Source organism: Atractosteus spatula, chromosome 25, assembly GCF_055471065.1.
Source record: "Atractosteus spatula isolate fAtrSpa1 chromosome 25, fAtrSpa1.hap1, whole genome shotgun sequence".
Taxonomy (NCBI): Eukaryota; Metazoa; Chordata; class Actinopteri; order Semionotiformes; family Lepisosteidae; genus Atractosteus; species Atractosteus spatula.
In genome coordinates, this window is record NC_142730.1 from 7,427,857 (window position 1) to 7,453,379 (window position 25,523).

General features: G+C 47.3%; 2 protein-coding genes across 2 annotated transcripts in view; both read left to right on the top strand.

The window, feature by feature from the left end:
• LOC148815268 (soluble guanylate cyclase gcy-31-like) lies at positions 1–24,909 on the top strand. The gene is made up of 20 exons (XM_088905090.1): positions 1–128; positions 1,018–1,150; positions 1,896–2,070; positions 2,838–2,929; positions 3,216–3,473; positions 4,191–4,341; positions 5,759–5,887; positions 6,027–6,147; positions 6,615–6,744; positions 7,594–7,740; positions 8,438–8,584; positions 9,746–9,902; positions 11,765–11,874; positions 13,824–13,913; positions 14,650–14,768; positions 15,749–16,098; positions 22,209–22,417; positions 22,602–22,750; positions 23,964–24,077; positions 24,855–24,909. Exons 1-20 carry the CDS (start codon positions 1–3, stop codon positions 24,907–24,909), a joined length of 2,964 nt encoding a protein of 987 aa, XP_088761216.1.
• The window catches only part of tnfaip8l2b (tumor necrosis factor, alpha-induced protein 8-like 2b), a 17,470-nt gene continuing 15,747 nt past the window's right edge, over positions 23,801–25,523 (top strand). The window contains exon 1 of the mRNA XM_088905777.1: positions 23,801–24,077. The gene's annotated coding sequence lies outside the window, so the exon portion shown is untranslated. The remainder of the gene's footprint in view (positions 24,078–25,523) is intronic.

Here is a 25,523-nt window from a genome sequence, read left to right on the forward strand (position 1 = left end):
ATGTACGGGCTGTATCTGGAAGCGGTGAACGACTACATCAACGAGTCGTACGGCGAAGACGTCTGGAGACTCATCGAGGCGCGGGCCGAGATCCCGCACCTCAAGTTCGTCCGCCACCAGATGTACAAGTAGGGGTCCGCTTGCCTAGTCTGCTCCCCTCCCACCCCACTCACTGTCGCACCTGTGAACCAAAGCCAGAGGCCCCAGTTCTGATGGAGAGCACTCTGGCCCAAGCATGGTCCTCCTCTACAGGGCCTCTTCCCTTCTTGTCACTACTGATCTTGATCATGTTGTTGCTCTATTTGATCAGCAAAAACCACAGGTCTGCGTTGGCATCAAAAAAATTTCTGGGCAACCACCTTAGCCGCCTGTCCACCTACGTTTACCAAAACTGCTGCTGAATTTAATAATAATAATACCCTTACATTTATGTAGCGCTTTCCTGGACACTCCACTCGAAGCGCTTTACAGCTAGGGGGTCTCCCCTCCACCACCACCAGTGTGTAGCCACACCCGGATGATGTGACAGCAGCCAGAGTGCGCCAGTACACTCCCCACACACCAGCCCTCAGTGGGGAGGAGAGCATTAGCTGGTCCCGAGTTAGATGATCTCGGTCCTCCTGGGTGGACGGAGCAAAAATTTCAAGGAAGCCGACGGAGCGGTTCCGCCAGTAAAATATCTCGCTCAGGGCGCAGGCCGAGCTCTGCGGTCCGTGCTGCCCATTTCGAGGTATGGTGCAGCCCAGCTGGCAGAATGTCAGCTGACGAAACGGTAGTCCATGCCGGAAGAGCGCCATCACAGGTCCTCATTCTCCCCTGTGGCCGTGACGCCAAGTCTTAAACCAATACTGGGCCGGTACTTAATGGGAAACATAATAGCTGGCGATCCCAAGTTAAAAACGAAACCTGAACGGGTAGTAAGCGCCTCCTGAATATGGCACTGCATTATTAAGGGAAACTGCCTGCTTTACTTGTGGAGAGGGGAAGGCCCACTCTTGTGGCGGCTCTGTCCCATAGCGACAACCTGATCCTGCGGCTAGCCAAGGCGGCGGGCGAGGTGCTGGGGAAGACGCACGACGAGCTGATGTACGCCTTCGGGGTCTACATGGTGAAGAGGATCGGCAACTATGGCTACGAGAGGATCCTCAAGGTGAGAAAAAAGTCTTCTAGAGCACTAACTGCCCTGGAGGGTGGGGCATGGAGGCTTCTATCGGATTAATTGCCCTGTAGGGTGGAACACGGAGGATTAATTGCCCTGCAGGGTGGGACATGGAGGCTTCTATATAGGATTAATCGCTCTGGAGGGTACGGCATGGAGGATTAATTGCCGTGGAGGTTGAAATGAAAAGGGCAACAGCCTGGGAAACCACCAGAGTACCATATCTCTGTCAAAACAAGAAATCTGTAGAAGACTTTAACAAGAAGAAGTGGGGACATTTTCACTGACATCTCAGGAGTTTCACATTTACTTGGCCGTCATTGCGGCCGTTTTTTAGATTCAAATACATATGAAGGGTGACATAAGAGATATTAAAGTCCTGAATGCTCCTAAAATTACGTCCTACATTACACTAGCAGTTTAGCAGGACCCAACTTGTTTGGGAGTCGGTAGCATTAGAGAAGCATCTTATGTATGTGAGCAAAAATGCAAAGATAAAAAAGATATCAAGGTTCACGATTTATGGACATTTTGTCAATTTATATTTGGACAATATAAAACATATTGAAGTTTTTAAAGTAAGCCTTCATTATAATGTGGAAGGTTTAATTCCAGTTGTTATATGGAATTACAACTGGGATGAAACCAATTGAAGAATAATCAAAACTCAATACATAAACGTTAGTCTGAACCTCTGCGTTGGAATTCGCGTTCTCCTTTCTTCGGCCCCCGTCAGGTGCTGGGCCGCAACGTGAGAGACTTCATCAACGAGCTGGACAACCTGCACGAGTACTTCCGCTTCTCCTTCCCCAAAGTCCAGCCGCCCAGCTTCTGCGTGGAGGAGGAGTGCGAGACCAGCCTGACGCTGCACTACCGCAGCACGAGAAAGGGCTTCACCCAGTTTGTTAAAGGTAGGCGCGCGCCATGGCCAGCCCAGGGCGGCACCGCCAACGGGTCTCTGACCAGAGGGCCTGAAACAAGCCATTGCATCCCCCCACCCTGGGGGAGAGCTGATCTCAAGTAGGTTTCTTGGCTCCAGTAGATCAGCAGCAGCTTAAGGCCATGAAAAAGAGATGTGTTGGTCTAGTCCAGTCTTAACTGGATCAATTTAACTAGCCCTGCCTTAAAGAGGGCAGGATTCTGGAACCCAGGGACACGTTCTGGGAAACTCTGCTCCCAAACGCAGTACAGCCACCCCCGTCAGTATTTCCCCTACAGCATACAGAACAGCATGTGAAACAAGGGTGTTGCACACTTTCATCCACAAAAAGCACGGTTAAGAGCACTGCCAGTGTGTCATGTGCAGCTGGATCTGTCTCCTAAGCTTGTCTGAGCTTTGGGGCTGCACAGCACCATACCAGACATCCAGCCACTCTTCCCATGTGGCACAGGAGGCCTGAACTCTGCTGGGAGTCCAGGTTAGTGGCTTCACTGTAATGGTGCTCACACTGTTTAACCAAATGGCATACGCAACACTACAAAGAAGTTTTTAAACCTGTTCTGGATTTGCTCTTAGTATACATAATGCAATGGTTCATAGAGCATCGAAGCACCAGTCTTCTTAAATTTTCAATGTCTGCTGGGAAACGCAAGCCCAGCATCAGAATGTCTTTTGTGCGCCTCTAACAGACAATAACACCATCACCCGTGTTCTCAAAACCCTGCCCCCACCCCCCAGGACAGCTGTCCCAGGTGGGCCGCCAGTTCTACAACACAGACATCGAGGTGGAGATCCTATCAAAAGAGGAGACGGAAAAGATGACCTACGTGGTGAGTGAAGAGCAACACACTTTTGTTTTCCCTGAATCTTTCCTTAGCCCCCCCCCCCCCATAGCCACCTTCCTGGCAATTAAATGTCAGGAGTTTCATTTTCAATGGATTTCTGTCCCGATAAACCAGAGAATCCTAAATTTCCAACTGCAGCCCACACCGATTCCCAAATTCTAAGATCTTAAAAAACGGGCAATTCTGTTTTTTTTTTTTAAAAGGGGGCATATGCCTTTCAAAGATCCTCTGACCACTTTCCCTACACTATTCTGCACTTTCTGCTCTTAAGGTCTACAAGATGAACTTCGACAACGCCGCCTTCAAGCATCGCATGCCACAGCAGAAGACGGCGCCAGGCTACGAGAAGCTGCCGATGAAGAGGGGCATCTTCTTTGACATGTTCCCCTTCAGCGTCATCTTCCGCAGGGACATGACCATGTACCGGATCGGGGACGGCCTCAAGGAGGTTTTCTCCGACCTGCAGGGGAAGAAGTTCAACGAGGAGTTCACCCTGGTCCGGCCCATGCTGGAGTTCAGCTGGGACAACGTGAGTGCGGCCTGTGTGCTGTCACCTCTCAGGGATTTAACCGGGTGAATGTGAATATGCACGGAATTGCCTCTGGTGCTCCGGACAGGCGCATGCTGTCCCTCTCTGGAGGTAATCCGGAACCGCATGTCTGTCTCTTGCTACCTCAAGCCTGCCTGGCACTGTTTAGCCTGGCCTCGCAATTGTTTGACTGTCCTTCTGTTTGGGTGACGGTTTCTCTCGACTTAAAATGGAACAAGGTTCTGTCAACAGCCAATGTGGGCGACCGCCCAGGTCAACAATGCAGTCAAAAGAATGCTAAATATAAAAAAGGTTTATTGCAATAAATTAGGAAAAGATTTCAACCACCAATGGACGTGCAAGCTAGTATTTGGGGGAAAGGGGCAAGGTAGTAAAGAAGAGATGATTCTTTTCGAAGATGTATAAAAATGTGTCACAGAAATGCTCTATATAAATCACATGATGTGGGTGTCCGTATTTCACATCCTAAAAAAGAGATCAGAAACCACAGCTCGGGCCCATGACCATGAGTGGAGAAAGGGATATATCGTAAGTGCCGATATGTACAGTACATTTCTGCAAAACTCAATTTTTCACAAGACTGCTCAGTACCCTTAGCTGTCCCTGAGTGTCTTTCTAGCAGGACACAAACATGTGCCCCAACGCCTCTCCCACTGCCTCTGTCTGGGACCTGTGACCATGCCGCTCTGTCCCCAGATCTACACTCATCTGAACAACGTCTTCGAGCTGCTGTCCAAAGCGGTGGTCGAGAGCAAACAGAAGATGAACATCCCCAAACTGAGCAAGAAGGAAGGAGAGGAAGCCGAGGAGAAGGAAGAGAGTGAAAAACCCAAGAAAGAAGAGAGAGGTACCTCCATTTGCACAAAACTCTGCATCACATGCATATGCATTGCTCCTCCTTTCATTCAGACCCTTTTTTCCTGCTCAGAAACACAGTACCTTGCAAAGCAAAATGTGTGCTGTGTACTCTGTATAACAGGTATCAGACTCCTGGGCTCCCGAGCGGCTTAAACAGTAAAAGCACTCTCTTCAAGCACAGGCTGGGCTCTGTAATCCAGAAGATGGGAGTTTGAGCCTATGTCCTTTTAAAAGCACAGCACAGTCCGAATGAGAATCTCCAAGCAGTGATGCACAAGCACAGCACTGCACAGGAGTAGCACAGGGATTAGTCATCCATTTCGCTTTCAGGTACTGGCAAAACAGTGTCACCTCCAACATCTCAGGTCCAAAGGTTCTTTCATTTCAGTGCAACACTTAGTTCCAGCTAATCCTTGAGTACTGAAGTGGCCTTCTGCAGTTGAGGCTCATTAGCTGGAATACAGTTTGTATATTCCAGATTATGAGCTGGATCCAGAGCTGTACAAATCAAGGCTGCTTTCTTTCTGCTGTGGGGTCTCTTTCATTGCATCAGCTGACAAATGCCTATTATTAATGGCAGCAAGGTGGTGCAGTGGTTAGTATTGCTGCCTCACAGAGCTGGGGCCTTAGGTTCAATTCCTGGGGTGCCAACAGCATTGAATTTGTATGTTCTCCTTGCATCTGTTTGGGTTTCCTTCGGGTGCCTCAGTTTCCTTCCACAATCCAGAAACATACTGGTAGTTTAATTGGCTTCTGGGAAAACTGGCCTTGGTGTGGGTCTGCACGTGTCTGTCTCTGTGTATACCCTACGATAGACTGGCATCCCACCCAGGGTGTATCCTGCCTTGTGCCTGTTGTTTGCCGGGAAAGGCTCCGGCTCCCCCATGACCTTGAATCAGATAAAGCAGTTAGAAAATGAATGGATGGATTAATGATTAGTCCATAATTAGTCTGACGTTAATGACTAATTATTGCCGATGACTACATGGCTTAGTTGATGACTAATTGCCTTGAGAGTGTCATTACCCTTCAGATCAGTTCGGTAAAAGGTTGTAGAGAAACAACACAAAGCTTTGAATCGAAATGCGAGCTGAATGGATTGTTCACTCTCAGCTTAGAATATCTGCAGCACTGGAGAATTAATACATTGTTGAGCATTGTTGAGCTTAATACATTGAGCATTAATATATTACTGTTTTTAAGTGAGTTACACCCATTAAACTTTTGTCTGGTACACAGACTACAGAGACATGCAGTCTAAAAGAAGAGACAGAGAGAAGACATCCATGAGTCCACATTCTCAAAGGGACTTTGCCCTAATGCCCTTTAAGCCAAGGTTTTAGGAAAGCAAGCCACGTTCAGAGGAGCCTGTGAGAGAGTGATTCTTTGTGACCTCGACCCCCCAGCAGAGCTCAAAGCCATGGAGGAGCTGAAGGGCACAGACCAGGAGTACAGCAGCGCCCTGGCTCAGTACAACAGCTCAGCCAACTCCGGAGGGGAGGACATCGAGCTCCTGGCCTTCCAAACCGTCACAGGTGGGCCAGTTCCCAGCATTCCTTCTGCTAGGCCACGTCCCAGTAAGATACGGTCATAGACCGTCTGGATAAACGACGAGGGTGGCCGAGAACCAAGCCTAACAAGCGGGAAACAAAGACTGTTTCTCTCGCCCTCTAGGGAAATGCAGCGAGACCATTTTTGAGGACATGCGGGAGCCCCCCAAGAAGCCGCTGCACCTCAAAGGGCAGATGAAGTACGTCCCTCAGTGGGACTCCCTCATCTTCCTTGGGACACCCATGTAAGCGCAGTGGCAGCAGGTCCTGCAGCCTGTTTTCTCTTTCTTCCCTGAACCTGTGAAATAGCAGCGTACCCTCAACCTTGTACCTGGGGATTACGTTTCTAAATGAGGAAATTATCAGTCCTGACATTTATTAATTAGTGAGCATTCTACCCTAACACCGTATAAGCAAAGGCCTCCAACCCTCACCTTGCAGATTAAAGTTTTGCTCCAGCCCAGATCTCAATTAATTGAACCAATTAGTGCTTTATCTAGTTCAGAGGATGGGGGCCTTCAGATGCTGTCTGAAGAGGACTATAAAGTCTGAATGTCTAGGGCTCTACAGTTATAGGATGTGCGATCATTAGCTTAAAACTTCATATCTAGTGATTCAGAAAAATATCATCATAAATGATTGTCTAGTATGGAGAAAAAGGACAACACATCAATTCACCTGAACTTTCAACTGTCTTTCGACCTCTCTCTAGTATTGAGACGGTGGAGGACATGATTAAAATGGGGGTGTATGTGAATGACCTCAACCTCCACGACTCCAGCAGAGAGCTCATTCTGGCTGGGACCCAGCAGTCTGCCGAGCTACAGCTAGCCCTGGACCAGGTACAGTACAGCACATACCTGGACAGGACCAGGAAGTGAGCAATGGCACTGCAGAGTCACTTACAACAGGAACTCGGTTTTATATCGCACTCAGAGGACATGGCAATAGAAGATTCATAGTAGGTTAAGGGCAACATCATGATTCATCAGCAGAGGCCAGCCAGGTTTGAATCAGGGTTCTCCTGTTAACAGGCCATTTACCCTCACTAACAGATCATACCCACTAAGATTAACACCGCACAAGAGAGTAGAGTGCTTGACTTGTAACTTGCCACCTTGACTAAAGTATTTTGCTCCACGTGCTCTAGTAACTGGGCTCTCTCCAGGTCAACACTACAAATGTGAATACACACTTAAATTGATAAAAGATTACGAATGAAAAAATACTCCGTCCAAAATATTAGGAACCCAATAATAAGCCGGCCCCCCTGCGAGAGGCAAGAACATCTTTCACAGCTTAGTTCCATGTCAACATTTAGACACTCATTGGAATCTGAGATGACAGGAGTGGTGTGAGGCACTCAGCTGCAAATTGAGGATCATTCAGGATACAGGGGATTGAAGTCAGCAGGAAAGGGAATGGGAGTCTGTGTCATGCTCCTCATGCTCACAAACCCAGCCATGTCTCAGCAGTCACAGAGAGAGCCTATTTGCTTGATCAAGGGTTTTTAACTAAACAGTTCCTTTAAGATGCGGTAGCTACAGCACCTTATGAGCATATTGGTGGAATCTAAAATTTTGCCCTGACAGCACAGCACATGCACAACCATCTTTAAAGCCCCAGTGGCTCAGAGAATCTGTGTGTACTAAGGGACAAACACCTTGCTCTTTCGCCACCCCCCACCCTAGGAGCAGCAGAAGTACGCCCAGCTGCAAGAGATCATCAAGAAGCTGGACGAGGAGAAGAAGAGAGGCGACTCACTGCTCTACGCCATGATCCCCAAAGCTGTGGCCGACCGCCTACGCAAGGGCATCACAGCGCTGGAGACCTGCCAGGTGGTGAGATGGGCGGAGCTGCGGGTCCACTCGCAGGGATGTAAAGGAGGCTGCGCGGGATGGTTAACGAGAGAAGCTGCGTCTGGCCCAGCTTCCGCGTTTGGATTCTCAGTTGCTGACTGAGCCTTGGAATCTCATCCCGTTCTTGCTTGTTTCACCGTTGGTCCAGAAGCCAGTCCTCTGAGTTGACTTTGTCTAGGTTTTGAGAAATCCCCTTGTAGTATTCTCTGTTTAGGTCTGAAAAGATTCAGTCCCTTTAACCTGTCTGCAAAAGACACTGCTTTAAGGCCAGTTTATACAACATTAAACTGATCGAACGCTGATGCAGCCAGAGTCTTCCTTCCATCTCTGACTTCCATACTTGGAAAACAAAAGAGCCTGGACTGTGATTCTGCTGCAAACTTTCTGAGGCCCAGTGGTCGAGGTTTCCTTCCAGAATAGAGGCTTCAATTTCACGGGAGATTTAAAAGGTTTGAAAACGGAAGTTCAGTTGAGGCTTTTATCTACTGATGTCTGAACATCAGACATTTCTGAAAAGAAGACAAGAGACAGCAGAATCACTCTAAGAAAGGACGGCGATGCAGACCATCTTCTTACCCTTTTTCTCTCTCCCCCCCTCTTTCTCACACTCACTCTCTCCTTTTCTCCGTCTGTACTCCCGCCCTCTCCTTTGCCCCTCTGTGTGTTGGGGATCCAGGTGTTCCCAGATGTGACCATCCTCTTCAGCGACGTGGTGAAGTTTAATGAGATCTGCATCCACATCACGCCGATGCAGGTGGTGGACATGCTGAACGAGATCTACATCGTGTTCGACACACTCAGCGAGAAACACAACGTCTACAAGGTGAGCGGAGCCACTTGGGAGAAGGCAGGCAGCACGAGCGATATCTTTGCACACTAATCATTCTTCCACAGAGCAACAACGTTGCGAACTCCTTGCACTGGGGTACCAGCTATTTAAGAACTGATAAACCCGCACATTTTTTAAAGGAGGCAAGAAAAAGAAAAGTTTAAAATCTTGTTAGTTTGCTAGTATCAAACCAATCCAAGGATCTCACTGAGCCATTTCTTGAAAGTAGCCAGGGTCAACAACATGTATGGGCAGCTTGTTTCAGGCCCTACATCTCTTTGCAAAAAGAAATGTTCTTTACAGGCTTGTGCATCTCTACTGGTCCACAGAACACAGTTACTGACTACAGACTCTCGTGCCCAAATTCCCCTCCAGTCTTTTTCACATCCAGCCCTCATACTCAAGAGTCGTGTTCAGTAACATGACGCCTGCTTATTTCAAGGATGCCCATGCTGAAGAAACACAATGCAGATAATCTCTTGATATACAGCAACCAGTAGGAACGCAATCTTTGAACCATCCCATCACCAGTCCTCCCTACAAAAAGGATGAAATCATGCAGAATCCACACATCCCAAAAAGTTAATTCTGTGGCGAACAGATGACTGGAGAGATTAAATTGTTTAGGAGAGCTACCCCCCTTCATCACTCAACCGGAGAGCTGCTACTCTAAACAGTGCCACTTCAGATTGAATAGTCATAACAAAACTAAACCCTTCACTCCACGAGACAATTCTGTGTATTTTAAGCACTGCAGAAGATAAAACATGATTTTGCTTGAATAAACAGGAGGCATAATCTCCACTTTTTCTAATATGTTCAAACTTTCCTTAAACACTCTTTCTAATCTGTTAAACATCCACTGATCTATTTAACATTATCAAAGCATCAATGAAGACAGTGGCAGCAGAAATAAAGCTATTGAGCAAGAAAAAAAGGTATAAACAATGAAACAGTAGACAACTCCTCGTTACAATCAATTAAATTGCAGGATTCTCATAACCAGCTAATCAAATGCTCAATTATATACAATTAAGCAGGTGGTTGTACCACAAATCTGAAGTGGAGTGGAATGTCAAAGGGACAGTATTTGACTTGCTTTGCCACAGTGATATTCACAGGGTCACCAATTTCTATGTCTCCCCTACCTCCTAGGTGGAGACCATCCGGGACGCCTACATGGTAGTGGCTGGGGTCCCCAACAAGACCACCTTCCATGCCCACCACATCTGTGACATGGCGCTGGACATGCTGAGCTCCATCGACCACCTCAAGGACCCCTCCACAGGGGACAACATACAGATCCGAGTGGGTAAGACAGAGAGAGAGAGAGCTGGGGGAAATAACACACCCAACTCATAACCCCTCATTTACCACACCAGCAGGCAGCAACTCGGCTCCTCTGTGCTTCAGTCAACCATTAAGCACATTAGAAATACCCAGCAGCCTCAATTTAACAAAGAAGGGGCCAACCAGCAATTTAAGCTCTGGTCGGATCAAAGTCCTGTAAAGGCATGGACTAGGACAATCAAGGCTAAATACAGCACCTTTTACACCTGTTCCAGACCCTTGCTAACACATTCTTAGGCACATAATCTATTAACATGTATCTTAAAAGACACTGGAGAGCAAGGAAGCAGTATCTATAGAAATACTGAGAGCCTGGAGAAAAGTATTAAATTGCTATCCAATTAATGAGGTAATTACACTAATTACATAGCTGAGACCCAAGCTGTAGCAAAAAGCAGAGGAGTTCCATCCCCCTGTTCTTCTAAGCCATTTAAGAAATGAAAGGTATATTACAGTTTGCTTTAACTAATCCTAAATCAAAGTGATTGTCAGCATCTGTTAATTAAGTAATTAAGACCCCCTTCCAGGAATTACATTATTTTTAATGTTCTAAGTCCTGTAATGCCACAGACTGGATGTGCCAAGCTTGACCGCCTCTGGACTATTATGATTATTAATTTAGCCCTGATTTTTTTTTTTTTGGGGGGGGGGGGGATTCCAACACCCTGTCTGTTCCAGGCTGGACCTGGTTGGTCACAGAATTCCAGCTGGAGTAACCCTAGTGCCGTGTTGCACCAGAGCTACTCAACAGACAGGCTTTCTGCTCCATGATTTTGCTCCAAGCCGCTTCTGCAATCTTTACTATGTAATCACTTTACTACAAGATCAGCAGAAAGACAAACTGTGGTCAAACTGTGGTCCAAGGGAGGGGGATCAGAGGGGCCCAAAAAGGCCAAAGCAGCAACAGCCCCGTTTAGTTAATGGAGCCCCTTAATTTAAGCAATAACATGCTGATTAAGACTTTTTCCAGACCCTGGTGTTGTCTGTATTTACTCCAGCAGACCTCTTAATTAACGTGTGCTGATGACTTACTTCATCTGACCTTTTCGCATCGTGTTCACCCTTCAAGTTACTTACTTGTCGACTGAAATCTCTTGGGGTCGGAGTGACAGTGACGGCACCAAGATCGATCACAACGATCCCTTCAGACGGCTGCACCTTGGCGGCCTCCTGGAATGAAAACGAGCAGACGCTATCAGTAACGCCTCAGTCTGAGGGTTACAAATGATGAACGCATGACGAACAGTGCTGAAATATCCATTAAGCAAGGAGCTCTACATAGGAACAATGCACCTCTTTCGTGCAATTCATCGTGAGCAGGGCTCATTAACACTCCATTAATGTTAGCAAAAGTGCTTCGCAGGCACCACATCATTTGAATCTAGTCTAATTAATCTCTAAAGCAGGAGTTCATATTCGTGGAACCTACTGTAGATTCACCTTAAAGAAGCGGCTGTGATATAATACTCTCTTATGTCTGCACTTTTAAAGCTTTATGAATATACTGGAGAGAAAAAGAGTGAACGCATGCCAGTTTACCCTCTGCAGGAACAGGTGAAGTATGGAAACAAAAAGCATTTAGTAACAAAAAAAAAGCACTGCTGAAAAAGCAAGGGTTCTCCCTTGAGGCTCTAAAGGTTGCACAGACATGTGAAGTTCCCGATGCCGAGGACCTACACTGCCTGCAGGGCTCTCCTTGCCGTTCCTTGTTATTTCAAGCCTGTTAAACCCTCTCGAGAAACGCCAGCGCCAGCGAACCGGCTCCCGCGGCGGCGGCGGCGGCGGCGGGGTGTAACCCTGCGCGTCTCGTCTCCCCCCCCCCAGGCATCCACTCCGGCATGGTGGTGGCCGGCGTGGTGGGGCTGAAGATGCCGCGGTACTGCCTGTTCGGGGACACGGTCAACACGGCGTCCCGCATGGAGAGCAACGGGGTGGTGAGTGGGAGCGTGCGTAGAGCTCCGTTCCGACACTGAGCACATGAGCACATGAGCGTTGTGGGGGAGGGGGTGGGGGGGGGAGAGGGCGGGGCTGCACGTGTGGAGCAGAAACGATTCTTCCCGGCCATCCAAGAACACAACGTGCCTGCCGGATCGCTCTCGCTTTCCCAAGGCTGGGACCCCCAGCAGGTTTAGTGGGCTGGTCTTGCCATCTTTTGTCCTCTACGGCCAACGTCCGAAGCCACTGAAGAAAAAAGCTAAATCCGTCCAGTGAAGAACTGGCAACTCAAAACCAAGCTGATTTTTTTTTCCAGAGATCGTAAGTTAAAGTAATGGAGAGACCTGATAAATGTGTGACCTTTAGGAAGCGAACCAGGGCAGCACCCTCTCTCCCCCTCCACAATAAAGGGCATACAGACGTTTAAATCATGACAAATTAGATTAAAATCCGGACTCAGCATGTAGTTCCTTCCCCACCTAATAAGATTTCAAACACAATGTGCCGCTGAGTCCCGTATGATTAACGTGATCAGGTGGACAGTCACTACACTATTCCTTAAAACCCTCAGGTCAGAAGAAAATGGAAAAATCCTGTAATTATAATGCAAAGTCTTGAAATGCAAATGCGATAGCAAGTCTTCTCGGACTGCTCTTACCCCAGTCCCAGAGGGCCAGAGACTGCAGGCTGTCTTTTGCAATCGTCTCCTAATGACCTAAATCAACTAGACGCTGGATTAACCGCAGCAACTGAACAGCTTCTCCCAGCTCTTCAGGTGCTGCTGGTCTAAATACACACTGTGGCCCTTAAGGCCTGGAGGGTGAACCTTGGACACCTAAATAATGGCACCAAGTGATTCCTGAAATAAACCGTCCACACGACTAACATTAAAGACGCTTTCCAATACTTCAAAATGAAGGAAAAGAATGCACTCCCAGGAATCATGGAGCTGCTGCCCAGTAAAAGAAAAACAATTAAAATAATGGAGTCAGCAGGACAATCCATTCTCTATTCCAAAATAAATGTCATTTCACAATTCAAAACATGGACAGCACTGTGGTTACCACTGCCGCCTTGCAGCACAGGGGCCCTGGGTTCAACTCCAGACCAGAGGTGCTATCCGCGTGGAGTTTGCATGTTCCCCTCGTGCTGACATGAGTTTCCTCCAGGTGCTCCGCTCCGGTGTCCACCCACAGTCCAGAGACATGCTAGTAGGTGAACTGGCCTCTAGGATAACTGGCCCTGGTGTGTGCCCTGCGATGGACTGGCGTTCTGTCCAGGGTGTACCCTGCCTTGCGCCTGCTGCTTGCTGGTATAGACCCCGGCCCCCCCACAACCCTGAATTCGAAGCAGCAAGAAAATGGATGGATGGAATTGACATCATTCTGGCAAAGAAACATTCAGCAGGACAAACGTGTTTGGCCAGACAAAGTTCGCATACTGCATGTGCAAGAGTTCCCTAACCACTGGCATTCTGTGTAAAAGGAAGCTTCCACATTTTAACTGGAAGAAGAGTTATTAAACAAACAGATCCACCTGGGCATATATTTAGCAATGTATATCCCTGCACTTTACCAAAAAGCCAAGTAATGACATAAACACACTACAAAAATTAAAAATAATAGCAAAAAAAATAGTATTTTAAATTAATTCCAAAGTTTATTCACATATTTTCTTCAAAAACAACTCCTATATGTAAACAAGGGTTAAAATCTAACTCTATATTCAAACCATTAGAGTACTTAGATAAGAAATCCAAAAGCCCTGGATTAAGCTAATGAGGTGCCAAGCAGCTTGTTAGTTCAATTAATAGACCTCTGCTACAAAAAAGAAACTGTGTGCAGGAAGTAGTCCCCAGGACCCGTAAGGGGTTGATGAGGGAGTTCGATCTGCAACCCTCCCATGACTTTTCTCCTTTGCTGGTATCCTGCTCTTTGCCCCCCTGCAGGGAATGCAGATCCACATTAGCCAGACAACCAAGGACCACCTGGAGCACGAGCCGTACATCATCGAGGAGCGAGGAAAGATCTTCGTCAAGGTACGTCAGCAGTCGGCAGCAGGAAACCCCACGGCCGACGAAACATACAAGCGAAAGGTGCCCTTCGACTTCTCACGGCCATCATTAAAGGCGGAGAAGCCAGATTTGAGCTTGTGAGAACATCTGCAACGTCTCCCAAAAACTCTTTAATACTCGACATCACGGCTTCCCTGCTCACATGTTCATGGACAGGGGGCGTCACGTCTGGCCCTCTGTTCTTCCACGTCTCTTTCCCAACGTCCACAGCTGAAGGGCAGGAGAAGGGAGCGGACTGGACGAGTCAGAGCTTAGTTGGGTCACTTTGACTCTAGTCAGAGGTAGTGTATACAGCTCTTCAGAAAAGAAATACATTAAGTGATTCAAAGGTTATAAGGTTGGTGAGCAAAGCACAGGGACTCATCAAAACCAACTGGACACCCACACTAAATACTTTTTGGTCTTACAAAAGACAAGTAATGTATAGCATGAATTCCTAAAGCAAGCAGAGATACTGCGAACCTTCAAGACAGGCTAGGCCTGATCCTGTGAAAGAATGACTAAAACACAGAGGAAAACACCAAGCAGTGATGGACTAAATGACACACTCTAGTAGTTAGCTTTTCTCACGAATTGAAAGACACCTAGAAAAGGATTTGGCACCCCAAAAGCCCAGAGCGGGGAGTTCTGGGATGAACAGGGAATCATGCTCTCAGCAGCACCTGGCTTTTTCTCCAGGAGTCTTGTCTTCCTCCTCCAGGGCAAAGGCTACATGAAGACATACTGGCTGAAGGGCAAGAAGGACCTATCCTTCAAGACGCCCGCGGAGCTGCGGTACAGCAGCGAGCAGAGGGACTCTGAGGACCGCAGCACGAAGAGGTAAGCCCAGCAGCGCTGGAGACCGAGTGCGCGCGTGAAACCCTCCCACAGCCTGGCTTTCTCCAGTGAAAGAAACAGGGTACGCGGCACAGAAAACAATTCAGAAAGCTGCAGCTGAGCTGTGCGAGTGGGATTCAGAGTTCAAGCACATGTGTAAACGTTCTTCGTAAGATTGAGCCCCTCTTTGCTGATCAAAGCGAGACCTTCCAATCACACACCCAGCACCGTGTGACCCACTCGGCTCAATCCGATGCACAAACTGTTCAGTTCTGAGAGGATCAGGACCAGGTGAAATCGTCTGGCTTGCGTTTTTGCATGAGTGCTGTGGTGGAGGTTTAGCTGACTTAGCAGGGGCTGAATGGAGAGGAAAACAAATGCATTTACACTCCGGTTGGAGTGCAGCCAAGATGAACAACAGCATCACTAAGGCAGCCTTGCACATACAAAAGGGACGTTACTACTCCTGGCCCTGGGACACCGCACCCCCGCCAGCTGCTGTTTTCAGGTGCTTCGGTGCTGTTTAGCTAAGCTCTGTGACAAAACCGAAGACTTCACAACTGATTCATTCTAACTAACTTCTGTTTTACCTTTTCCTGCTCTTCAAAATCATTGGAGGTTTCCCTCTGAACTGAACAAAACTTCAAATTCCAACTTTTAAAACTTGAAAACAAATTTCCAATTTGTCAACTGCTTAGTTCAATCAAAGGTCCGATAAAATGACTAACGGGAGAAACTTGCAGCGTAGGGGGAATCAAAAGATCCCACGAAGGCCTGAAAGACAGTATTTAGTATCTATGACTGTATATAGAAGAATATACTACTATACCGCCATATTACTAGAAACATCATGTGAACTTATAGGCGCTAAATTAGCCTGACCGAACGCAGGGAGAACGCTGTGATAAAAGTCAGGATCTTGGATGTGGTTTTATCACTCGCTAAGTCTCTACGTTTTGCCCCCCTCGCTCGCCGGTTAGCAGCTCAGCCTCCAGCAACGCCAAGCGCTCCACCTCCAACCTCAACATCCCCAACGAGGACCAGGCGGAGTGCAAGCCTCCCGTGGAGACGTCCCCGGAGGCCCTCCCGCCGCTGGAGGGGGCCAGGGAGGCCCCGCCGGCCCCCCCTGAGCCGCACGACAAGGACAGGGTCAGAAAGACGAAGAACCACAAAGGGGGGAAGGCGCAGCCGGGCTGCGGCAACGCACAGGAGAGCGGGGCACCCCCTGCGGGCGCCTCCGAGAACGCGGGCCCGGCCCTCTACAACAGGAAAAGAAACCACGGCCATCGACACAGCCGACTGCCGGGCAACCTCCCGCTGCGCAGTGTCACTTGTAGGCTTGTCTAAAAAAAAAAAAACTCCCGACAGGTTTTGCTCACCTGGCTTGTGTTCTTATCTCGAATCTCTCCCACCCCCACCCTGCCCCAGGGCCAATGGGTTTTACCATCTCTCCTATGTATCACTGACTACGCCTGCCCTGAATTTTGTAAAAAATACGTTCCCCCCACCCCCCACCCCTGTCCCAAAGTTATCCAAAGAATAGGCTCAGTTTAAAGACATTGCCTTCATCCCTGGGCTGAATAGTAAAAAACTAAAGAAAAAACTGCAAATTTGCCAAGGCAATTGTATTTAGATGCTTAGTTTCTCATTCGGTTCAGTAAAAAGGACTTTATCTCAAGCTCAGCCATGAGCAGTGGTGATGATCACCATCTGTCTTTGTTATTAGATAGTTGTCAGTTCACCAGGACACAGCTGGGACGTTGCACTGAGCTTCGTGACTAAAAGCGGTGTATGAAACAAAGCCAAGTATCACACAGTTGACACTGACAGCTGCCAGCACAAAATGTTCACGAACGTCATTCATTCCGCCACCGGGGGTCACCACTGTGCCACAGTCTTCAATGAGAGCAGGAGAAACTAATTTAAGACGGGGGAGATGTGAATGAATTACTGTACTTCCTCTTGATTGAGTCGTACACAGGCTCCTTAAAGCTGCCTGTGTACGACACCTCCTTACAACCAATAATTAATCTTGATGGTCTTTCGGGAACCAATTACAAAAACTGCACAGTCGTTTTTTTTGCAACGTAGTAACCACATTGATACACAATTAAGAAAAATTACCAACAAGCTATATCTGGCTGACAGCTGTTGCCCTTTGATAGACTGGCGTCCTGTACCAGGGTGTAAAAGCTCTGGCTCACCTGCGACCCTGAAGTGGAAGAAGTAGTTAGAAAAATGATGGAAGGTTGACAGTGGCTTATTGATCTAATGATCTCATCCTTCCACTTTGTGAAAGAAACACCCATGACTCTAAGTGGGAGAACTGCCTCCTTCTCTCAGTTCTAAACTAACTCCTTTCCCTTAATTCTATCTTTCACCCCGTGTTTCTCTGTTGATCCTGAAATCGATTGCTAGATGATGTCTGCCAATACCCTCCAGGATTTTAAAACCCATATCAGTACAATACAGCTCCCCTAAATTCTCACATTTCATCATACAAGAAAATTACTTGTCTCCTGTGATTGAGTTGTACTCATTTTTAGTGTATTTATTTATACATACACACACTTTATATATTTTAAATATGTGCACACAAAACTGGTTGCATGGGCTTGGGAACTGGGATTTCAGTGTGTTCCTTTGCATGGGTTGCAAAAAAAGAGAAGGGGGTCACACAAAACATGAGATACGGCATGACCCTTTGTGCTTCTGCATGTAAATAACATACCAAAAAGAAATCTAATAAAACTCTTCACAAGAGTGTGGGTGCACCCTGCAATTTTCTACTCCTCTCTGAGCTCAGCGGAATAATCCAAAAGAAATCAACAGCGATCTGTGACTAATTCCCAGGTATTTGAAGGCTGTGAGAAAGAAATCTATTTTCATTCGATCAAAGCCCTATGCCCTTGTTGTTCTCTCTCACTGATCTCGCTGGGAGAGTCGTAAACCAGGACAACTTTAATAACGAAGGCAGGGGGGTGGCTAGGCAGATGCTGAAAATAATCATACTGGTTTTGAAACAAGGTGTAATAAATTTAGCACATGAAATAGGCAATATCTCCTTACCACTGCAATCAAGAAAGAAGCTTTCTTGGTGTGTTACAAGAAGCACAGAAACATTGACAGCCCCATGACACACATCAGGCCTTACAAATCCACTCCATTGTAGTATTCTAATGCAACTCCTTAATTGCTTTATTGAACCTTCTAATTACCAATTAAATAATTAAAGAGCAGGTTAGAGATCTGCATAAAGGGACAGATTGGAGTGGCTGCAAGCTGAGTAGCAATTAAGAAAGCATCTTTCAGCAAAATGTGCAGGTTTGAAAGCAGAGCTGAAACATGGTCAGCACAACCTAAATAAGATTACTTTATCCAGCGTGCTCTGAAGAACACATTGTGATGAGCCAGGATACACTTATCAAGATATTCAGAGGCAATAGCAGACAATATTGCTTTTTACATGTTTGAAATTTCATTGGAGCTGAATTAATCAACAAGGAGACTATTTTAAGAAATTGTTACAATTTTGCAGGGTTTAAAAAAAAAGACAAATCACACTTGATCAACGTTACGAAAGGCTCCCGTTGTAAGCTGAAGAGAAGTTATTAAATAGACCCCAAAACCTTAATTCCTCCCTTTTAAATATCACCTATCACTACCATTGCAAGGCAAGATTGTCAATGAGCTGGTATCTAATTACTTCAGAAAGAACCATATCAGCACTTTTGATTTTAGACTTATCTCCTTTAAAAACGAGCCAGCGTGTTTTTTCACTTGAGATAGCAACCATATCTTTGCAATTTCCTTCACTTCCTTTTTCATCCTAACATAAGATATGCTCTTGGTTTCGGAGGCGATCTTATAACCCTGGCAAAAAGTCCCTTGGGTTAATACCTCACAGACTGGGGGGGTAGAGAGAATTATGTTTGCATTTGCATTTGCGCAAGAGCGCAACGTGCTCATGCTATTTCATCCTGTGCTCATGCTCATCTTAGCTCTTCAGCATGTCACTGACACAGAAAGGACGTTTACCAAGGATCCCAGGACATCCCATAGGCTCAGTGTGGCATGAGCCATGGGATGGTGGCTTCCCCTTATATCAAGAGCAGAAGCACAACAATAAGTTACAGAGCCCTGATATCAAACTGCAGCTTAAGCCCAAAACTACATGCAAGAAGTCCCACTAGGCTAGATGTGTTGAAAACCCGGAGAGACTTTGCTTTCTGGGGATAAAAGGATCTTACACTGTATTCCAGACCTTCTTACAGAGGGCGAATCACTGGTTACCACTGCTGGCTCACAGGGTTGGGGCCCTGGTCTCAATTCCTGAGGTGCCGTCTGTGTGGAGGGGGTCTGTTCTCCCCGTGTTCACGTGGGTTTCCTCCTGGTGCTCCAGCTTCTTGGTTACCCAACATGATGCGAGGGTGTCCCACTGCCCTTTTTTTTTTTAATGGTGCACCCTTGCACACTCCCACCCTCGCACACTCGAAGTCCACACCTGTGCTGCGTCACGGAAATGTGGACTTGGAGGAAGGGCTCAGGGGGTAGCGAAGCATTTGGGACACGGCCTCAGAGATGGGGAGGAGGAACCCAGTTGACTCTACCACCAAAAGCCCATGTTCTGCAGCCTGTGCGACACTGAAACCCTTCCCCCCCAAGCTTCCTCTAGCTTGTCTCCAGGAGAGGCGGTGTTGTTATTTTTTTTTTTTGCTGGAGCAGCCTTGAAAAAAAAGGGGGATGAGTGAACAGACAAAATACATTTTTTTTAAAAAGCCACACCTGACACTGACTTGCGAGACAACGGGAAAGAGTGCTCTGAAACCGCCAATGCCGAGCAACCACAAAGGTAAACGCGGGGAAAGGAAATGTCACGGCGCGTTTTTACAGCCGCTGCCGAGTCTGGCCCTGGCACGCGATGCCATGCCATGCCTTCGTCTTATTCTGCCTCAACTGTGTGTTTGTTCTCACTGTCTGGGGTGAGAGAGAAGACTGATGAATTGTTACATCGCAAGTTGTGCAAATCCAAGCTCAAGCCGAGTTTAGTTTCCTCCATAGGCACTGTAAACTGGACACACACTCCACTTGCATACACACACACATCTACCTCCCGCTCCTGGTCAAAAACACTTCCTTCCCACTTTGCTATGGTTGCGTTCTGTACAGTTTCACACAAGCAGCCATGCTCCATGTTATGCTTCCCAACTCCTCCAGCTTCTGACGCGTAGAGAGCTCTGACAGGAGACTCAGCGCGGACTAATACCACAGCCTGATCTCCTCCTGATGGTACAGCAAGCCAGCAGCCCCTGTGCTTTGGGTGAACACACATCCACATTCATAGAGCACTCGTTCACCCCAGCAAGAGGCCTTCGCCATTGCTCAAGCCAATGTACAGTATTGAAGTGATTAAGATGCAAAGGCATCATTAAAAATTTGCTTCGACCCGCCCTGTTGCCGTTTCCTCTCAGACATTTTGTGCAAACTAAACGCAATTAGTCAGTACATGGCTGACTGAATGAGTGAGTGAAGCGGTCTGACAAAAAAGGTCTCTCAAACCGGAGTACGAGAAAGCCACAGAGAAGAGGGGTATCGGTTTTGCAAATGCCTGAAAAGAAAAATGAAAAAATGCTGAGCAATTAGGATTCACATCCCTGCGCAACTTTCATAATCTTCCCCTGCAGCTGTTTGAGAGCTCCCATCAGAAGCTGTGCAGGCTTGAGAGCAGGAAGGCTTTGGCTCAAGTGTGAGACAACGCCACCACAGCCAAAGAAGTGCTAAAGAAAGCTAATACTTGAAACATTTGGTACGGGGTTATTCTAGCAGGCTTACACTGTACTTATTAAAATAGTTTTACTTGGAGAACAAGAAGGTAATCTGTTTGTATGTGTGAGGAACCGAGAAGTGGTAAAGTACCACGAGCACAACTACAGCGAGACATTAGTCACAGAAAACGCAACCAATTGAGAAATCAAACAGGAAAGCGTAGACAACATTAGCTAGGCCTCCGAAACACGAGGCATACGTCTTAAGAAGGACGACGCTGTTCTGGGAAGACCAGGGTTGACCGAAGGAGTACAGACTTAACAACCATCAAGAGATCAGAGGTCTCTCAAGTCATTTCCTTGTGAGATGTCATTAGACGATAAGAAGGAAGCGATCAGGAAACCACTCTTACTTTACTTCCTGTCTGTTGCTAGGGAGACAGGGCCTCTTCTTTTATGCTTCTCACAGTATCTGTCGGTGTGATTATTACCCTGAGCTGCCAGGAACAATCACAACCAAATGAGTACCAGTTCTCGGGGTTTCTGAGACAAACGCTGGGACGTCAAGTCAGATTTTGAATTTCAGATCATAATCCAGACACAAGCACTGCGTTTGCTTCATGTCACAACTTCATGGGCTTTCTGCAAACAAGCTGAGACCTGTCAAGTGAGGTGACATCCCTTTATCCTCGTCCTGGTCTATACAAGCAGACCCAAAAGCTAGCGACTGAGTCACGGCTGAGCACAAGGGACATCTTAGTTTTAAAAGTTTACTCCCAAGCATTTATTTGCACAAAAAAAAGTGTATTTCTGTATGGAGCAAAACGGCATTAAAGAAACAGCTCACAGCCGAGTTAGAGGAAGTGACGCTTGTGAAAAATCTGCCACAGTCAAAGGAAACTGCACTGTAACCGTTTTCTAGATTTTGCCCTTTCTCTGTAAATTATCCTCCAATTTTACTTTCATGTTGACTGTGGCGATGTGAACCTACTTCTGCAGTCAAAGCAAAACAAGACCCTGTAGAGTTACACCCTAGTAAACGGTCATATTGAAAGATAAATTTAAAGAAAAAGAAAAGTAAAAAGTAGGAAAAGCTCTGGAAGCTGTACCAAGACCAGTTTAAAAGACAGAATACATAAAATACATAATACATATAGAAAACACCAGCATTCACATTCCCAGGCAGGTTGCTCACAATGATGAATGGAGCCTGCTGCATCGAGGCCCTAAGAAGCCTCCGTGGGCACAGCAGCAGTAAGGATTCATTTTCTCCAACTGGAAGACACCCTTGCACATCCCCGTGCTTTTCAGGGATGATTGGGTGACCTCTGACACGCACAGGGTGCGTGAAGATAAGGATCTCGGGTTTGACATGTCCTCCAGAAGACGGAGCACAAAGAGGACCAAATACCTTACTCGGTTACCGGCTAAGACTGGGAACCTGCTGTACTTCAAAGCACGGAAACGCAATCCTGATCCCAGAGGCCAACACCAAGCGCTCCAGCCAAGCTTAATTAAATGACAGGGGCCCTGACTGGATTCACTTGATCGGACGATCTGAATGCTGTACTACTTCGTACTACTCATACAGGTTCAGGATTTTATTTGCTTTTATTTTAAAAGCAACCTCCAGCATGTTTAAAAGCTGAAAGCACTTTTAACTAATCCTCTTATTTAGTTAATCAAGGCAAGTCTCCGGCAGCCCCGCGCGGGTCCATGAATCAGAAGAGGCGGTTGGAAAACAGGTGGATGGGTCCAGGTAATCAAGGGTTCAGCTACCTAATGGAGGCCGAATGGAACAAAAACTTACAGGTGTGCATCTGGGGCTCCAGGATCAGGGCTAACACCCCCTGCTTTAAATTACCAAACTACCACGACTGGCATACAGTAAGAGTGCTGCGATACAGTAAGAGCGGCCCAAAAGGCCACTTGCTACCTTGAATGAACCGCTGGATTTGGCTAGGAGTTGGGGGGGGGGGGGGTTCGTTCTTTTGTTTGGCTTTTCTCTGAGGCATTTTTTTTTTTATCGTTTGGATTTATTCATTTTCCGCAAAGCCATTCCTCCCTCAAGTTTCCGTTCTGGCTGCTGCAATGCGGGAAGCACGAGGCTGGGAATGACAGAGGCAGAAGGAAAACTTCCTCTTTGTCTCCACTGCGGATTGACCTGCGGCAGATGGGAAGAGTGTTTTTTTTCCCATTCCCTGAGGCCATCCCTCATTTGTTTGGATGCAACCTGTCCTGAATTTGGAATCAACTTGCATTTTTTTTCCCCCATAGAATCAACTATTTTTTTTATCATATAATCTTCGCTGTTGGGTTTTTCCAGTTGTGTCTTTTGCACCTCGGCACATGGGGACTCCTCCACCCACCTTTAGAGAACGTGGAATTACAGACAGGTGCCCCCCGAGCTGCACTCCCAGCAGGCTGTTCATCTTTTGACTTCCTCCCTAACTCCACAGCCACTAACAAAAGCCAACTGATGGACAGGCGATGTTGAATGTAAGCTCACGAATGCCTGGGAACTTCACAGGAGTCGCTGTTTCAGCAGGAGGCAAAAGCCAGCTCTTTTAGGGGATCTCAGGCACAACTGGCTGGTAACATGACCCAGCTGACACCGGCTTTTACTTCAAACTCTCCGCCCTGATTGTTTTGTTCTGTGCTTGGAAAAAAAATAAAAGAGATTTGGGATTTAGCTACATATCGCGCATTGGAGTAAAGTACAACTGGAACAGAGTGAAGACACCTGAAAAGAGACTGTCGATTTTTTAACCCCTTCACGCAAAAAAGCAAACAATTCAATTTACAGTAGTTGACAAGTTAGCATGATGGAGTCAAAACCTTTCTTCAATGTGCCGTTCCAAATTTACTGCAGACCCACTGTTCCGGGTCAGTCTCCCAGAGCCGCAGGACAATGCCTCGAGATCATATTTGGAAGAAACGCGCGAGGCCCGTGGATTAGTTCTACGGTCATTAGATGCGTCAGCCAGCAGGTCCAGTCTATCATCCCAGCTGTAACTCAGCAGGCAGCAGAACAGACAGAACTGCAAGAGCCAATTTCACTCTCAACCAAGACAGAAAAAGATACACAATTCTGCTGCGAATGGTTACGGACACACACAAGCACACGGGCCAACACATCCCCTTTTTGAAAAAAAGAAGCAGCATTAACTGGAGAGTTGCAAAATAGTTTCTGTGGATTGCACGAGTCAGGACACGCAGAGATCAGATCACAAAGAAACGACAGAGTCAGCACAGAGGAGAGAGAGAGGCAGCACACGCGCGCGCACGCACACACACACACAGATACTTTAGGGGCGTGGATTCAAAATTAGTTCCTCAAGGAAGTGCAAGTCAAATTATCTTGAAACAGAGCGAAGGAGACTGGTAGCAGCAGGAGTAGTAAGTTTTATTCCCCCCCCCCCGCCCGGTGCAGAGAGGGCCGTTATCAGAAGAAGGGACTGCATGTTGAACATCTCCGCCAGTTCGGCAAGGGGGCCAGCTTTGACAAAAGAGGTGGGAGGAAAAAGACCAAGGGGCTAACAACCAGGTAAGGATCTCCTTCACTTATACTTGAGCTGCAGGGCTTATCATCACCATCGCCACCGACACCGTCCGGGTCGCGGTCGGCTTCAGGCCCGCCCAGATCACAGTGCTGTTAGCTCTCCACACTCTTCCTCTTGCGCCATCCTCGGTCGGATCCCAGCCGCTGAAGCAGCCTGGCTCTTACCTGCAGTGCTCTCCTTCAGTCTGCCAGGATTCACTAACACCTACAAAACTTCAAACGTGACTGTGACAAGCCTGGCAGGACGGAGCAGGATGCCTGCCCGAGACAGATTTCCCAATAATTTAACAGAGAGCTCCGTTAGGATGACACTAGCAGGGGAGGATCGTGTGATGAGGTCGGGCTGAAAGGTGGTCGTTTCTGACTTGGCTGTTTCCGAAGTCGGGATAATTTTTTTTCTGCTCCCTAGATCCGAATCTCCACACCTTCTTAGGTTGAGGAGCAAAAAAAAAAAACAAAAACAACCAACTTGGCTTTGAAAGCTGTGACAGACAAAGATGTTTTGGAGGCCTAGTTTTTTTCCCCAAGCAAAGATGCACGATTTTCTAAGCTAAGATGCAGTTCCAAAGGATGATGCGGAATGTCCGCTGAATGCTCACTTGTGCCCAGGTTCTTAACTCTCACTAAAAAGGATACTGAGAAAGATCTTCATACCCCCGCCACCCGCCGCCCTCCTCACTAAGAAGAAAACCTTGCCACTCCAGTTCTGCTTTGCTGCTCAAGGGTTTCGTTTCCTTTCTCAAACGACATGCTTTTCTCCAGGGCTCCTGCCGTACTCTCTCCGGCCCACAAGACTACAAATCACGAGGGTCCGTGAACCGCAAAACGCGCCCCTTCAGAACGACAGGCGGCGTAGGCGTCTATTTTTTGTTGTTCTTTTCACACGCTGTAGTGCGTTTCCAAAGGGGGGGGGGGCAGCCTCCTGATTACAGAGGGAGCCCCCCTCTCGCGACCGCGTGATCAGGGGGGCGCCTGCCGGCATGCTGGCCTGCCCACCTGCGTGCGGGGCCGGAGGCAACCAGCACGTCAAATCTGTCCGCTGACTTCGAAGGTGCCGTCACCGCAGTGCGAAAGAAGACAAAAAAAACCCCGTCACCAAACCTGTCGTCTTTGCACTTTTAGATGTTCTTCATACTCGCCTCTTCAAAAAAGAAATGCTCCAAGAATCACACATCCTAAACCCCTTATTGTCACCAAACATGAAACAGTGCCTGATCACAAGAGCTCTACTCTATATTGCCGGAAACGCTTGTCTCGATTTGCTCACTGTGTCAAGCCCACGTGCTCATTTAATAGCTGTCCGCCGGATCTACTGCTCATTTGCAATGCCACAGATTTCTGTACCCATTAAGACTTCACTGGACTGGGCTATGCTACGGCTCCCCTAGACAAGGAGCAGGCTTAAGCAGGAGAGAAAGGCACTACTCTGGG

What these genes read in the sequence shown, in the direction of transcription:
- LOC148815268 (XM_088905090.1), top strand. Translation starts at nt 1, where the DNA reads ATGTACGGGCTGTATCTGGAAGCGGTGAACGACTACATCAACGAGTCG. An exon ending in GTCCGCCACCAGATGTACAA is followed by an intron (nt 129 to 1,017) that starts GTAGGGGTCCGC and finishes TCTGTCCCATAG; the next exon opens with CGACAACCTGATCCTGCGGC. An exon ending in GCTACGAGAGGATCCTCAAG is followed by an intron (nt 1,151 to 1,895) that starts GTGAGAAAAAAG and finishes GGCCCCCGTCAG; the next exon opens with GTGCTGGGCCGCAACGTGAG.